Source organism: Oncorhynchus masou, chromosome 21, assembly GCF_036934945.1.
Source record: "Oncorhynchus masou masou isolate Uvic2021 chromosome 21, UVic_Omas_1.1, whole genome shotgun sequence".
NCBI classification, from domain to species: domain Eukaryota; kingdom Metazoa; phylum Chordata; class Actinopteri; order Salmoniformes; family Salmonidae; genus Oncorhynchus; species Oncorhynchus masou.
The window spans coordinates 38201942-38219968 of NC_088232.1; the positions used below are offsets into that span (position 1 = coordinate 38201942).

General features: G+C 48.0%; 1 protein-coding gene across 3 annotated transcripts in view; it reads left to right on the plus strand.

The window, feature by feature from the left end:
* The window catches only part of LOC135508305 (runt-related transcription factor 3-like), an 87724-nt gene that overhangs the window by 47732 nt on the left and 21965 nt on the right, over positions 1-18027 (plus strand). For all 3 annotated transcript variants that reach the window (XM_064928395.1, XM_064928393.1, XM_064928394.1), the window contains exon 6: positions 14882-15046. In XM_064928395.1, the coding sequence (XP_064784467.1) occupies positions 14882-15046 (165 nt within the window). The remainder of the gene's footprint in view (positions 1-14881; positions 15047-18027) is intronic.

The following is an 18027-nucleotide window of genomic DNA, read 5'->3' on the forward strand; positions in this document are numbered from 1 at the left end:
TAGGTATAGGAGTGTAGCAAGAGGGAGCTGTACTGCCATGTACACAGTGACTCTGATAAATGACCAGTCTGCTCGGGTCCTCAGTCATCCAGGTAGAGGTGAGGTGAGGCCTGTAGAGCCATGGCATGATTAGGACCTTCATTAGGGCTGAGAGGGCTGAGGTGATTACTCTTTGACCCTGGCTGCTGTGACTCATAGCCCCATCAGCACCCTGTACAACACCCTAAAGTGAAACATTAGGCCTCAGCTCCCCCCAAACCCTCCAGCTCCCCTCAAACCCTCCAGCTCCCCCCAAACCCCTCAGCTACCCACAAACCCCTAACGACCCCAAACCGCTCAGCTATCCCCAAAACCCTCAGCTATCCCCAAACCCTCAATGACCCCAAACGCCTCAACTACCCCAAACCGCTCAGCTATCCCCAAAACCCTCAGCTATCCCCAAACCCTCAATGACTCCAAACGCCTCAACTACCCCAAACCGCTCAGCTATCCCCAAAACCCTCAGCTATCCCCAAACCCTCAATGACCCCAAACGCCTCAACTACCCCAAACTCCTCAGCTATCCCCAAACCCCTCAGCTACCCCCAAACCCCTAACGACCCCAAACCGCTCAGCTATCCCCAAAACCCTCAGCTATCCCCAAACCCTCAATGACCCCAAACGCCTCAACTACCCCAAACCGCTCAGCTATCCCCAAAACCCTCAGCTATCCCCAAACCCTCAATGACCCCAAACGCCTCAACTACCCCAAACTCCTCAGCTATCCCCAAAACCCTCAGCTATCCCCAAACCCTCAATGACTCCAAACGCCTCAACTACCCCAAACCGCTCAGCTATCCCCAAAACCCTCAGCTATCCCCAAACCCTCAATGACCCCAAACGCCTCAACTACCCCAAACTCCTCAGCTATCCCCAAACCCCTCAGCTACCCCCAAACCCCTAACTACCCCAAACCCCTCAGCTATCTCCAAACCCCTCAACTACCCCAAACCCCTTAACTACCTCAAACCCCTCAACTACCCCAAACCCCTCAGCTATCCATAAACCCCTCAGCTACCCCCAAACCCTAACTACCCCAAACCCCTCAGCTATCCCCAAACCCCTCAACTACCCCAAACCCCTCACCTACCCCAAACCTCTCAACCTACCCCAAACCTCTGTTACCCCAAACCCCTCAACTACCCAAACACCTCAGCTATCCCCAAACCCCTCAGCTCTCCCCAAACCCCTCAGCTATCCCCAAACCCCTCAACTACCCCAAACCTCTCAACCTACCCCAAACCTCTCAGTTACCCCAAACCCCTCAGCTACCCAAACCCCTCACCTACCCCAAACCCCTCACCTACCCCAAACCTCTCAACCTACCCCAAACCTCTCAACCTACCCCAAACCCCTCACTTACCCCAAACCCCTCACCAACCCCAAACCCCTCACCTACCCCAAACCTCTCAACCTACCCCAAACCTCTCAACCTACCCCAAACCTCTCAGTTACCCCAAACCCCTCAGCTACCCAAACCCCTCAGCTATCCCCAAATCCATAACTACCCCAAACCCATCAACCCCTCAACTACCCCAAAACCCTCAGCTATCCCCAAACCCTCAATGACCCCAAACGCCTCAACTACCCCAAACCCCTCAGCTATCCCCAAACCCCTCAGCTACCCCCAAAACCCTAACTACCCCAAACCCCTCAGCTATCTCCAAACCCCTCAACTACCCCAAACCCCTTAACTACCCCAAACCCCTCAACTACCCAAACCCCAAACCCCTCAACTACCCCAAACCCCTCCCCCCAAACCCCTCAACTACCCCAAACCCCTTAACTACCCCAAACCCCTCAGCTACCCCCAAACCCTAACTACCCCAAACCCCTCAGCTATTCCCAAACCCCTCAACTACCCCAAACCCCTCACCTACCCCAAACCTCTCAACCTACCCCAAACCTCTGTTACCCCAAACCCCTCAACTACCCCAAACCTCTCAACCAACACCAAACCTCTCAGTTACTCCAAACCCCTCAGCTACCCAAACCCCTCACCTACCCCAAACCCCTCACCTACCCCAAACCTCTCAACCTACCCCAAACCACTCAACCTACCCCAAACCCCTCACCTACCCCAAACCCCTCACCTACCCCAAACCTCTCAACCTATCCCAAACCTCTCAACCTACCCCGAACCTCTCAGTTACCCCAAACCCCTCAGCTACCCAAACCTCTCAGCTATCCCCAAACCCCTAACTACCCCAAACCCATCAACCCATCAACCCCTCAACTACCCCAAACCCCTCAGCTACCCCAAACCCCTCAGCTACCCCCAAACCCCTAACTACCCCAAACGCCTAACTACCCAAAACCCCTAACTACCCCAAGCCCCTCAGCTTACCCCAAACCTTTCAACTACCTCTAAACCCTTAACTACCCCAAACCCCTCAACTACCTCCAAACCCCTCAGCTATCCCCAAACCCATAACCCCTCAGGTATCCCCAAACCCCTCAACTATCTCCAAACCCCTCAGCTATCCCCAAACCCCTAACCCCTCAGCTATCCCCAAACCCCTCAACTAGCTCTAAACCCATAACTACCCCAAACTGCTCAGCTATCCCCAAACCCCTCAGCTACCCAAACCCCTCAACTACCTCTAAACCCATAACTAACCAAACCCCTCAACTACCTCCAAACCGCTCAGCTATCCCCAAACCCCTAACCCCTCAGCTATCCCAAAACCCCTCAGCTATTCTCAAACCCCTCAACTACCCCAAACCGCTCAGCTATCCCCAAACCCCTCAACTACCTCCAAACCCCTCAGCTATCCCCAAACCCCTAACCCCTCAGCTATCCCAAAACCCCTCAGCTATTCTCAAACCCCTCAACTACCCCAAACCCCTCAGCTACCCACAAACCCCTCAGCTACCCACAACCCCCTCAACTACCCCAAACCCCTCTATACACACAAACACACATCGAGAGAGAAAAACAGACAGACAGAAATAGGCACACACACGACACTCTTAGGGAAAGCGTTTCAAAAGATTTCTTCGGCTGTCCCATAGGATAACGGTTTTTGGTTCCAGGTAGAACCCTTTTTGGTTCCAGGTAGAACCCTTTTTGGTTCCAGGGAGAACCCTTTTGGGTTCCATGTAGAACACGCTGTAGAAAGTGGAACCAAACTTGGGACCAAAAGGTTTCTACCTGCAACCAAAAAGGGTTCTTCAAAGCGATCTCCTATGGGGACAGCCGAAGAACCCTACAAGGTTCTACCTCAGACAAGTTATTTAGACAGAGAGGGAGAGAGAAAGAGCTAAACCATTCAGTTAGCCCATCACTTTTTCTTCTCATCACGGTTTACTGTGTCTCTGTTTGCTGTTCTGAAAGTCCTTGTGACATGAATGCAGAAGTTTCTATCAAGGAGGAAAAAAGAACGAGCATAGCATTGTCTACTGCTTTGTTATGCCCCCTTTCTACTCCTCAGGTTAGTCATATAGGCTCAAGTCTGCTCCTGTCTGGTTGGACAAACACACACACACAATCACCCCCTTCACTTTGCACACACACACACACACACACACACATGCAGGGGGGTGGGGGATAGAATGCGCCCAACAACATTTGAACTTTGTATTCGCTGATGTCATACGCAGCAAGTGGACACACAAACAATTGCAGAATTATATAAAGAGGCCTCAGCAAGTGCTTTTAATTCTCCCTGATGATGGAAGTGAGGCTGCCAGGGGACTTTTTCTCAGAAACACAGAAAAGACAATTTCATACCCAAACTCAGCTCCCCTTCCTCCCACAAACTCACAGCCAAAAAGTCTTTCCTGTTTACCTACCAGTGGAGAGAAGTATAAGCCCACTCTATGTACTGCTTCTTCCTTATTTACTCTCACCCATACAAGAGGGAGCCATTACCACCTTTTAGACCTCATTTAATAAAGGTTCAGATCTCCATTTAGAAAAATAAATGTCCCATACTCCCTTACTACATTATGACAATGAACCGTTTTTCTATGGCGAGGGGTGTTTGGGAGGGGGTGGATAGTGGGAAGAAGTATCTGTGGCTTACTTGAAAACTATGGGGTTGACATGTTTCTTTTTCTGGGACTTCATATTAAGGAACAGGCAGCAAATAATAGGTGTTTGGAGATGTAATGTTGGTTCCAGAGCTGGAGGACTGAGTAACCCCATGAGCAAACATGGAGGAGAGAAGCTTCTTCAACCTGAGGTTCAAACATCAGTTTATACTAACCACTGAATTTGAATGTCTGGTCTGTACTATGAGAATGTGATCAGGGCTTCTTCCTGTGGCCCCCCGCTGACCCTGATCACATTCAAGATTAAAGTGTACAACATCATTTCTATTTGTATTTATTAGGGATCCCCATGCTGCCAAGGCAGCAGCTACTCTTCCTGGGATCCAAACCCATTTAAGACACTTACATATTGCAACAATAAAAATATACATTCTTGTACACATTCAGCGCTACCAGTCCCCTGTTTAAATGCTGTTTATGGACAGACCCTGGAACCCCATCACTGGAAACTGACATACACAGCAACCTCCTCATACACACACATACCCACAAGAACACACACACTTTTACTTTTCCAGTTCTAATTTTGCCAGTCTGGCTAAACATGTCTGGATGAGACTGAATCACAAACGCAGATATCTTCCACTCTCCTCCCTAATCTCACACACACACACACACACACACACACACACACACACACACACACACACACACACACACACGCAAATACAGAGGAAAATGTAAACCTGCCCTTTGACACAGTCGGAGTCTTTCTTCCTGTCAGTTGTTACTTTGAGCGGTGTGCGTGCAACCCGTGTGTGTGTGTGTGCCAAAATGGCCTTTGCATGCTCGTAGCTATACGTGCATAGGTGTTTGTGTTTAAGTTTATGCGCACCGAGGTGTGAAACCTTTAACATGTCTGCTAGCGTTGCGTTGACACGTGACAACGATGGTTGCTTTCCTTTCCCACAGATCTGCGAGGACACCTCACTGCTTAGCACACCCTGGCTACCCCTGTACACACAGCCTTGCAACCCCTACAACCTCTCACCAGAGCTAAAACAACACTCTCAGAGCAGCTTGTTTCTTTAATATGATCTGTCACTGGGGTGAAAAAGGGCCCTCTCTGTTCAGGCTGAGTCTGCAGCATGGGAAGGGTTGTGCTCAGGCAACCATCCAAAGAGGTGCTGAAAAACAACCTCCTTCACCCTGTACTCTCCTCACCCCCTCCCTCACCCTCTCATCACCCTCACCCTCTCCTCACCCCCTCCCTCACCCTCCTTTACTGCCTCCCTCCTACTAACACACATCACCCCTCCCCTCCACCAGAGGAAATACATACATAGTATGGTGGAACAACAGAGAGATGATTGCTCAGTGCTACGGGCCTCTCTGTATTGTTAGTGGATGTGGGTGGGCCTGCACCCCTTCACTCATACTGCCTGCCCTGACCTGCCCCAGGCATAGCCCCTATTCCTCTCTAATCACACACACACACACACACACACACACACACACACACACACACACACACACACACACACACACACACACACACACACACACACACACACACACACACACACACACACACACACACATCTAACTACACTCCCGCTACGCAGCCTTATCCCTTCATCAAGACAGGAAGGCTGGATCTGTGCTCACACACACACAGTCTCACATTTTCTCCCCTGCTGTGAGTGGGTTTTCAGTCCTGCTGTAGACAGGGGGATTTCAGGCTGAGTATGGTCCCCAGGGGAAGCCTAGCTAACATCTGCCTCTGAGACAGACAGACATGCATGCATACAGACAGACAGCAGTAACAGGCTGGGGAGAGAGCCAGGCTTAGCTAAACCTCCCCTGATAGATTGGTGTAGGCTGTGGAAATCCCACCGGTACATTACCTATCAAAATATTACAGATAGAAATAAAAAAGCACAGGCATCATCAAGCAGCAGTGGCCCACATTCAGGTTAAAAAAACATGAGGGCAGTGTACTAGTCATAGCCACGTAAGTATTATGGAATACTAAGGGTAGTCTGTCTCATGGTGATAGTTTACAGTGAAATACTGCATCCATTCAGTTCATGACATGGACATCAATATATCACAAGATACATTGAAAGAGTTCATTGCTTGTGTGGTGTTTCTGTGTGTCTCTGTGTTTTTGAGACTAATTTAGAGCCAGACTATAAACAGACTAAACACAAACACTATTCAATAATAAAACCCACATCCTTCTGGGTCAGCCTCAAACTGATCTATGATTGGACAGCCTCTAAAGCCCAACTCTGTCATTGGTTACATTGCTGTGGCAGTGTAATCGCTAATGCCTCAGGCATCTTGATGGTACCAGTGATAGTGAAAGGGGAAGTAAGAGAGGGTAGGGGAAAGGGGGAGGCAAAATAGTCAAGATAGGAGGAAGAGGAAGACAGGTGTGCAACGCTTTGCTCAACAGATGTTGAAACGTATTCGAGCTCCAATACAAAGCGGAAGTTTGCTAGCAACCCAACCAACGCCACTACAACAAACTCTCAACTGTCGTTCTCAAGCAGGTTGACGTTTCTGACTGACGAAGAAACAGTTAAGAGAGCTTATAGTTCAGGATAGAAATAGTCAGAGAGTTCACAGTTCAGTATAGAAAGTATAGGGCCTATTGCCTTGAAATATTCCTCCCTAATACACATACTCACACACACTTCCCTCAACACACTCAACAGCAGCATGTTAATTAATCGAATGTGTTGTTTTTGTCAAACTGTGAATCAGACAGGGAGAGGCTGGCATCAACATGTCCTAATAATAGAGCTAAACAAACCCAGAACTCTGCACTACAGCTATTGGTGCAGGACTGACATATAATGCCTCTCACTGTGTACACCTATTATTTATACAGGCAGAGTGCACAGTCCTTATAGACGTGTTATAGTTTTCAGTCTGATACAGGCACTCAACCAATTCTAGTCTGTTATCAAGGGCCTACCAAGTCCATTTATACGATGAATACAAATATTTACACTTCAAATATATTCAGCACAGATCTGGGTCCGGGCCAAGGCACGTATTGCCCTTTGCAGTCCAGATAGAGTTTCACTTTGCCCCTGAAAGCACGCCCAGCCCTTTACTAAAAAGAGCTTGTGTTTAATGTGTCTCTCATTGGAAGGGAACATATGTTTCTTTCTTTCAATGTTAGAAAAAAAGCAGCAGCACAGGGGTGAGGGAGGAAAGGGGCCATATCGGGTGATCATTCAGCTGGACCCGTCAGCGTTTAGGAGCTGTCATTAGCACCCTCTGAGCAAACACTGTCTCTGTGTTCCACTGATATGGGCTTTAGGGGGTTAGGGTGGGACTCGCTGAGATTGTCTGGTCTGAAGGGGTTGGTCAGCTCTTGGTAAGAGTTGCCCGTTGGCACAGGTCTAGGTTCCATAAGTACTAACCTTAATCATTCTGCTCCTTGTGGCTCAATGTCATTTGTAGGCGATCATGGTTGATCATTTTGCTCTTGAGTGTTTCAATTCAAAGGGACCAGTCACAGGGTCAGTTTCCCACACGGATGTATCTTATCTGTTACACTTGAACCTATCTACATGTTCTGAAGAGCACAGAAAACATGGGGGGCATCAAGGCCCTCTGTCTTCAGTTAATCTGCTGATAACATGGTATTGTATTGGCCAAAGAAAACAGAAACGGTGGGTGGGAAAAGCACAGCCATTATTCCTAAAGAGATTTTCAGTGAAATGGATTTTCAGTACATCATTAATACCAGACATTTTATATCAACCTTTTTATTTGGTCCTCACAGTCCTTATAATGCTGTAAGATGATGCAACAGCCATCTAGAGAGGAAGCTAGTAAATCTACAGCTTCTGGCATCCATTTTACCTCTTCCATGTATTGAGCGCTGGTGTTTGAACCACATCATCCATTTACATCATCCCTGCCTCCCCGTTGGCCTCCATCTCCCAGCTCTATCTTGTGGTTATGATATCATAGAGAAACAACTGGGCATTCTTTCCTAAGTGCACCCTGACACATAAAATATTCATCCACCACAGAATCCCCTCCGAAATGGGTCCGTGGTGCACAGAGAACCCTGGTCGAGACCCTACAGAGTGGGAGTCAACCTCTGGCGTTCTACCAGACACATGGATGAGCAGGGTCAGACCTAAAAAGATGTTTAAACACTGCATTGAACAGCATCAGGCAAAGGGCTCTGTCTGTCTCTTAACCTAGAGTCGATATACGTGCCCCTGTGGGAATCTAATTAGCATAATACAAAAATCCCCATAAAAATGTATCTGTTTAAGCTCGAGATATGTTTTTTTAATTTGCATTGGATGTGTCTCAATTCACTGCATCCACCTATGTAACACTGACACATCCCGAAAATCAGTCTTCCCACAGAATTGTCTGTAGCGTCCGAATGGCCTTCCAACTATATGAGACTCTCACGACCATGTTGTATTTCTCTACAAGACCCGCCACCATTGCACCAATCCATTTCCTCTCTATGAGGCTTAGAGGGGTGATGTCTAAGAGAAGACAAGAGGAGGAAGGTTGTGTATACTGTATATACTGTATGTTAGCTTCCACATGGAAAACTGTTGAAGTCTTCTCTTATATATAAAAAAGGGAGGGACAGAGAGGGAAGGGAAGAAAGACGGGGGAGAGAGAGAGAGAGAAGGGGGTAAAGAGGGGGGAGAGAGGAGAGCTATAGTCAACCATGTGAGTTGACTTGTAGTGTTAACAGTAACTGTGGGGTTGGGGTAATGAGCACCAGGCCGGATCCTAATGAAGCCTCTGTCTGCTCTGCTTCTATGGTTCTCACTCATGGTAACATTGGCTGGCCAACCCCTACTGGAAGCACAGAACAGTGTGTCATCACCACACTCTCTGCCAGCTGGACCTGAGCCACTGCTGTGTGTGTGTGTGTGTGTGTGTGTGTGTGTGTGTGTGTGTGTGTGTGTGTGTGTGTGTGTGTGTGTGTGTGTGTGTGTGTGTGTGTGTGTGTGTGTGTGTGTGTGTGTGTGTGTGTGTGTGTGTGTGTGTGTGTGTGTGTGTGTGTGTGTGTGTGTGTGTGTGTGTGTGTGTGTGTGGGTGATCAAGCGGTATGATCTCTTTCATCACGAAAGCACCAGCCAGTTCATCCCAGACCATCACAGGCCACAGAAAAAAGTTAACAATGATCAATTTTTCCCCTGGTTGTTTTTCCCCTGGTTGTTGTCTTCTTCCACAGAGCTGTGGGATGTATCATTCCCCTAGACTGTGTCCCTGTGTCATAGTGAGATGGTGGGTTTATAGGTGGGGTCACTCACTATTACTACATCTTTCTGCGTTTTTTACGTCTGACTCCCAACGACCTGGTGAGCAGTCAAACAGCCCACATTCAGACATTACTTATCCACACACACACACACACACACACACACACACACACACACACACACACACACACACACACACACACACACACACACACACACACACACACACACACACACACACACACGCACACACACACGCATGCAGCAACACACACACACACACACACACACACACACACACACACACACACACACACACACACACACACACACACACACACACACACACACGCATGCAGCAACACACACACACACACACACACACGCACACACACACACAAAACCTCACACTCCTATACTCATATACTCACACTGAGAGGGTGTTGATCCCAGTGTGAGTATGTGAGTATTCATGTGTTGGTGTGTTTGTTACTGGTCATGTGTTGGTGTTTGTTACTGGTCATGTGTTGGTGTGTTTGTTACTGGTCATGTGTTGGTGTGTTTGTTACTGGTCATGTGGTGTGTTTGAGGGGCCTGTGTTGGTGTGTTTGTTACTGGTCATGTGGTGTGTTTGTTACTGGTCATGTGGTGTGTTTGAGGGGCATGTGTTGGTGTGTTTGTTACTGGTCATGTGGTGTGTTTGTTACTGGTCATGTGGTGTGTTTGTTACTGGTCATGTGGTGTATTTCAGGGGCCTGTGTTGGTGTGTTTGTTACTGGTCATGTGGTGTGTTTGTTACTGGTCATGTGGTGTGTTTCAGGGGCCTGTGTTGGTGTGTTTGTTACTGGTCATGTGTTGGTGTGTTTGTTACTGGTCATGTGGTGTGTTTGTTACTGGTCATGTGGTGTGTTTCTGGGGCCTGTGTTGGTGTGTTTGTTACTGGTCATGTGGTGTGTTTGTTACTGGTCATGTGGTGTGTTTCAGGGGCCTGTGTTGGTGTGTTTGTTACTGGTCATGTGGTGTGTTTGTTACTGGTCATGTGGTGTGTGTCAGGGGCCTGTGTTGTAGTTTGGGTGATGGTTATTTATCTGCAATATGTTTGCATTTGAGAGCGATGATTTGAATGTGTCTGTGTCTAGTCGTGGCACCATTGTAATCTATTCTACTTGGGAGTCAAGCTCAATCCACATAATTGTTATGTGTATGTCTGTGTGTGAAGGGGTGTGTGTGTGGGGGGGGTAGAGAATACTACATTTTATGTAAAGAGAGGGAGTGATCTCTACCAAATGGACAGAGCGGTAAACGGCAGGATATATTACCCATGGGTCAAGTCGCAGGAGGGAAGATATATTGCCCATGGGTCAGTCTGGAGAGAGGGCGGGCAAAATCCATATCAGTCCGTCTGCTGGCCCCCTTTATATAGTGATAAAATATTCAAATCTAGCCATTACTTCACATTAGAGATGCCAGGGAGAAAACCACAGAATGTATACATGTTCTTTCAGACATGTGTTTGTTGCATTGATAGTTACATTAAAAGCCCTTCCTCCATTAGAGGAGTCCCTCATCCGGACTCACGTATGGCATTTAGGTGTGTGTGTGTGTGTGTGTGTGTGTGTGTGTGTGTGTGTGTGTGTGTGTGTGTGTGTGTGTGTGTGTGTGTGTGTGTGTGTGTGTGTATGTGTGTGTGTGTGACATCATATGTTAAATATGATTGAGAAAGATTGCATTGAAATAGCCTTGTACTGTAAGTATGCCTTTTAAGGAAAGCTTTTCAGTGGAAGAGATATTAAAGTGATAAGGGTTTGCTTGTAGAATTTGGTCTTTCCGCGTCGTCTTCAGATCGGATGGATGCGAGGTGTCAAATATGCTTTAATTCATACATTCCAATCTTTCTCATCACACACACCTCCACGCACATGCACACATGTGCAACACGTCCACACAGTGTGTTCCAGTATGAGTGCTATAGTCTAGGAGGGATGTCTGGGTGTTTCCCTCACTGAGTGACTGCTTTGTCAGACCTGAGTCGCTGTGAGACGTACAGTATAGTCACTATTTGGACAAGTAGACCCCGTCTGTGGTGTTGTACTGGGGTTATACTGAGGTTGTACTGGCGTTATACTGAGGTTGTACTGGCGTTATACTGAGGTTGTACTGGCGTTATACTGAGGTTGTACTGAGGTTATACTGGGTTGATACTGAGGTTGTACTGGCGTTATACTGAGGTTGTACTGGGGTTATACTGCCGTTATACTGGGGTTGTACTGGGGTTATACTGGGTTTATACTGAGGTTGTACTGGGGTTATACTGGGTTTATACTGAGGTTATACTGAGGTTGTACTGGCGTTATACTGAGGTTGTACTGAGGTTATACTGGGTTTATACTGAGGTTGTACTGGCGTTATACTGAGGTTGTACTGGGGTTATACTGCCGTTATACTGGGGTTGTACTGGGGTTATACTGGGTTTATACTGAGGTTGTACTGGGGTTATACTGGGTTTATACTGAGGTTGTACTGGCGTTATACTGAGGTTGTACTGGGGTTATACTGGGTTTATACTGGGGTTGTACTGGCATTATACTGAGGTTGTACTGGGGTTATACTGGGTTTATACTGAGGTTGTACTGCCGTTATACTGGGGTTGTACTGGCGTTATACTGGCATTATACTGAGGTTGTACTGGGGTTATACTGAGGTTGTACTGAGGTTATATTGGGTTTATACTGAGGTTGTACTGGCGTTATACTGAGGTTGTACTGGGGTTATACTGCCGTTATACTGGGGTTGTACTGGGGTTATACTGGGTTTATACTGAGGTTGTACTGGCGTTATACTGAGGTTGTACTGCCGTTATACTGGGGTTGTACTGGGGTTATACTGGGTTTATACTGAGGTTGTACTGGCGTTATACTGAGGTTGTACTGCCGTTATACTGAGGTTGTACTGGGGTCATACTGGGTTTATACTGAGGTTGTACTGGCGTTATACTGAGGTTGTACTGGGGTTATACTGCCGTTATACTGGGGTTGTACTGGCGTTATACTGGGGTTGTACTGGCGTTATACTGGCGTTATACTGAGGTTGTACTGGGGTTATACTGAGGTTGTACTGAGGTTATACTGGGTTTATACTGAGGTTGTACTGGCGTTATACTGAGGTTGTACTGGGGTTATACTGCCATTATACTGAGGTTGTACTGGGGTTATACTGGCGTAATACTGGGGTTGTACTGGGGTTATACTGGGGTTGTACTGGCGTTATACTGAGGTTGTACTGGGGTTATACTGGGTTTATACTGAGGTTGTACTGAGGTTATACTGGGTTTATACTGAGGTTGTACTGGCGTTATACTGAGGTTGTACTGGGGTTATACTGCCATTATACTGAGGTTGTACTGGGGTTATACTGGCGTAATACTGGGGTTGTACTGGCGTTATACTGGGGTTGTACTGGCGTTATACTGAAGTTGTACTGGGGTTATACTGCCGTTATACTGAGGTTGTACTGGCGTTATACTGGGGTTGTACTGGCGTTATACTGAGGTTGTACTGGGGTTATACTGCCGTTATACTGGGGTTGTACTCGGGTTATACTGGTGTTATACTGGGGTTGTACTGAGGTTATACTGGGGTTGTACTGGCTTTATACTGGGGTTGTACTGAGGTTATACTGGGGCTGTGCTGGGGTTGTACTGGGGATGTACTGAGGTTATACTGGGGATGTTTTGGGGTTGTATTGAGTTATACTGGGGTTATACTGGGGTTGTACTGGGGATGTACTGAGGTTATACTGGAGATGTTTTGGGGTTGTATTGAGTTATACTGGGGTTATACTGGGGTTGTACTGGGGCTGTGCTGGGGTTGTACTGAGGTTATACTGGGGTTGTACTGGCATTATACTGGGGTTGTACTGGGGTTATACTGCTGTTATACTGGGGTTGTACTCGGGTTATACTGGCGTTATACTGGGGTTGTACTGAGGTTATACTGGGGTTGTACTGGCTTTATACTGGGGTTGTACTGAGGTTATACTGGGGTTGTACTGAGGTTATACTGGGGTTATACTGTGGTTATACTGGGGATGTACTGAGGTTATACTGGGGTTGTACTGAGGTTATACTGGGGTTGTACTGGCGTTATACTGGGGTTGTACTGAGGTTATACTGGGGTTGTACTGGCATTATACTGGGGTTGTACTGGGGATGTTTTGGGGTTGTATTGAGTTATACTAGGGTTATACTGGGGTTGTACTGAGGTTATACTGGGGTTGTACTGAGGTTATACCGGGGATGTTTTGGGGTTGTACTGAGGTTATACTGGGGTTGTACTGAGGTTATACTGCGGTTATACTGGCATTATACTGGGGTTGTACTAGGGATGTTTTGGGGTTGTATTGAGTTATACTAGGGTTATACTGGGGTTGTACTGGCGTTATACTGGGGTTGTATTGGGGTTGTGCATTTATACTGGGGTTGTACTAGGGATGTTTTGGGGTTGTATTGAGTTATACTAGGGTTATACTGGGGTTGTACTGGCGTTATACTGTGGTTGTATTGGGGATGTTTTGGGGTTGTATTGAGTTATACTGGGGTTGTGCTGGGGCTGTGCTGGGGTTGTACTGATGTTATACTGGGGTTGTACTGGGGTTATACTGGGGATGTATTGGGGATGTTTTGGGGTTGTATTGAGTTATACTGGGGTTATACTGGGGTTGTGCTGGGGCTGTGCTGGGGTTGTACTGAGGTTATACTGGGGTTGTACTGGGGTTATACTGGGGATGTTTTGGGGTTGTATTGAGTTATACTGGGGTTGTACTGGGGTTATACTGGGGTTGTACTGGGGTTATACTGGGGATGTTTTGGGGTTGTATTGAGTTATACTGGGGTTGTAATGGGGTTATACTGGGGTTGTAATGGGGTTATATTGGGGTTGTACTGGGGTTATACTGGGGTTATACTGTTGAGTCGACAAGTTAGGGGATAAGGGGATAGATTCGCAGTATTTTCTGTTGCTGTAATTATAACCTATTTCATAGTATCATTATCATGCAATTATTGTATTATTAAGCTAGTACTACTGTTATACACTAGATAGAGTATTTGTGGTATTCCATGTATCTGATTATAACACAAAGGCAGGTGCAGGTTTAGCCCAACCACAACACCACTGCCTGTCAACATTCTATTCATATGTTTCTATTTCTAAGTAAACTTGGCTACTGTTCATTTCTATAATCCGATTGAAATAGAATAGTTGGTGGAGAACAGAGGGCTTTATTCATATAATATGATTATGTCACTGTACTATCCCCAATCGCCAATATATACCCTCCCAAAACAGACTCACAAGGCCTAGTAAACTGTTGGTGCCATGGAGAGATCTGAGGAAAGAAAAACTCAAATATTACAGCAGACAGAACATTTGGATGTACTATTGTTTTTTCTATTTTTGACTATTTACTACCGCTGTGGAAAATTAATAAAGTGCCATGATTTCCCAGCTGTGTAGGTGGTAACTTGGGTCTCCTCTCTCTCTCATTTTCTCTCTCTCTGTCCTTCTCTCTTCCTCCCTCAGGACACAGGGTGAAGCTAGAGGATCCCCAGAAGATGCAGTTTTCTGATAGGCTGACAGAGATTGAGCGCTACCAGCGGGCCAGCCTGAGGATGGGGCCTGGTAACCCCCAGCCCCGGCCCATGCACCAGAGCCACCTGGGGCCCTCCACCCAGTCCCAGATACAAGGTAGGACCACTGACCACACAGGAACCCCTATCACACTGACTCTTTCACTCAGTCTGTCCCAATTCAGAGCTGCTCACTCATCACAAACACTCCACGTTCTGCTACAATACTGTATAGAGGTTTGCTCTACAAATGCCTCTCCCTAACTGTGACACATAATGAACTGACAGTGTTGCTCTAACTTTATCTCTATGGGCTGAGTTCATCTGTATGTGGCAGGCTGAGGCCCCATGTTGAGTTAGTCTGTATGTGGCAGGCTGAGGCCCCAGATTGAGTTAGTTTTATGTGGCAGGCTGAGGCCCCAGGGTGAGTTAGTTTTATGTGGCAGGCTGAGGCCCCAGGGTGAGTTAGTCTGTATGTGGCAGGCTGAGGCCCCAGGTTGAGTTTGTCTGTATGTGGCAGGCTGAGGCCCCAGGTTGAGTTAGTCTGTATGTGGCAGGCTGACACCCCATGTTGAGTTAGTCTGTATGTGGCAGGCTGAGGCCCCAGGTTAAGTTAGTCTGTATGTGGCAGGCTGAGGCCCCAGGTTGAGTTAGTCTGTATGTGGCAGGCTGAGGCCCCAGGTTGAGTTAGTCTGTATGTGGCAGGCTGAGGCCCCAGGTTGAGTTAGTCTGTATGTGGCAGGCTGAGGCCCCAGGTTGAGTTAGTTTTATGTGGCAGGCTGAGGCCCCAGGTTGAGTTAGTTTTATGTGGCAGGCTGAGGCCCCCATGTTGAGTTAGTCTGTATGTGGCAGGCTGAGGCCCCATGTTGAGTTAGTCTGTATGTGGCAGGCTGAGGCCCCAGGTTGAGTTAGTTTTATGTGGCAGGCTGAGGCCCCAGGGTGAGTTAGTCTGTATGTGGCAGGCTGAGGCCCCAGGTTGAGTTAGTTTTATGTGGCAGGCTGAGGCCCCAGGGTGAGTTAGTCTGTATGTGGCAGGCTGAGGCCCCAGTTTGAGTTAGTCTGTATGCGGCAGGCTGAGGCCCCAGGTTGAGTTAGTCTGTATGTGGCAGGCTGAGGCCCCAGGTTGAGTTAGTTTTATGTGGCAGGCTGAGGCCCCAGGGTGAGTTAGTCTGTATGTGGCAGGCTGAGGTCCCAGTTTGAGTTAGTCTGTATGTGGCAGGCTGAGGCCCCAGGTTGAGTTAGTCTGTATGTGGCAGGCTGAGGCCCCAGGTTGAGTTAGTCTGTATGTGGCAGGCTGAGACCCCAGGTTAAGTTAGTCTGTATGTGGCAGGCTGAGGCCCCAGGTTGAGTTAGTTTTATGTGGCAGGCTGAGGCCCCAGGTTGAGTTAGTTTTATGTGGCAGGCTGAGGCCCCAGGTTGAGTTAGTCTGTATGTGGCAGGCTGAGGCCCCAGGTTGAGTTAGTTTTATGTGGCAGGCTGAGGCCCCAGGTTGAGTTAGTTTTATGTGGCAGGCTGAGGCCCCAGGTTGAGTTAGTCTGTATGTGGCAGGCTGAGGCCCCAGGTTGAATTAGTCTGTATGTGGTTGAGGCCCCAGGTTGAGGTTGTCCGTATGTGGCAGGCTGAGGCCCCAGGTTGAGTTAGTCTGTATGTGGCAGGCTGAGGCCCCAGGTTGAGTTAGTCTGTATGTGGCAGGCTGAGGCCCCAGGTTGAGTTAGTCTGTATGTGGCAGGCTGAGGCCCCAGGTTGAATTAGTCTGTATGTGGTAGGCTGAGGCCCCAGGTTGAGGTTGTCCGTATGTGGCAGGCTGAGGCCCCAGGTTGAGTTAGTCTGTATGTGGCAGGCTGAGGCCCCAGGTTGAGTTAGTCTGTATGTGGCAGGCTGAGGACCCAGGTTGAGTTAGTCTGTATGTGGCAGGCTGAGGCCCCAGGTTGAGTTAGTTTTATGTGGCAGGCTGAGGCCCCAGGTTGAGTTAGTTTTATGTGGCAGGCTGAGGCCCCAGGTTGAGTTAGTTTTATGTGGCAGGCTGAGGCCCAAGGTTGAGTTAGTTTTATGTGGCAGGCTGAGGCCCAAGGTTGAGTGCAACCCTCCCTGCTGATATGAGAGCCCAGACCTGGGGGAGGGTCCAGTACATTTACTGGCAGGGGCCGCTCACTCACGCTAGCTCTGTCCCCGGATGCCCTGCGTTGGTGAGGACCAGGGCCGCAGAGAGCAGGACGCAGGGTCCAGTCTGGGGCTAGGTGGAACCCTGATCCCTGCCAAACAGCCTGACTGGAGCACTGGGGCTGGTTCACCACGTCACACTACAGCCTCAGGAATCTCACAGCCACCTGGTACCTCTGCAATCACATCAGTCTCAGGCTGACTGGCTTAACAGGGCAGATCTGCAGTTGAGACAGTGGGGAGGAGGGGAATGTGTGTGTGTGTGTGTGTGTGTGTGTGTGTGTGTGTGTGTGTGTGTGTGTGTGTGTGTGTGTGTGTGTGTGTGTGTGTGTGTGTGTGTGTGTGTGTGTGTGTGTGTGTGTGTGTGTGTGTGTGTGTGTGTGTGTGTGTGTGTGTGTGTGTGTGTGTGTGTCTAATGGGAAAGGGGGTACGTGGGTGGAGGTTTGCTCACAGACATATGTCAGAGCTTCTGAACATGATGGCATGTCTGGAAGTGTGCAGACTAAACACTAATATGCACACACATATGCACACAGACACACACACAGACACGCACACACACTGTCCTCTCTCACCCACTCCCTAGTTCTCATGCAGGGGGTTAAGGCTGACAGACAGAGTGAGGCTCCTTCCCAGTTAATGAGCCTATATCAGTGTGTTGTAAAGGTGTTTAGGAGTGTTTTGCTATCTGTTGGTGGAAGTGTATCTCTCGGTACATGGGATTTAGCCTTGTACTCCTGACTCACCACTGTAACCTAGATACACTTTATATACAAAAATATTTGGACACCCCTTCAAATGACTGGATTCTACATCTCCATAGACACACATTGGCAGTAGAATGGCCTTACTGAAGAGCTCAGTGACTTTCAATGTGGCACTGTCATAGGGTGCCACCTTTCCAACAAATCAGTTCATCAAATTTCTGCCCTGCTAGAG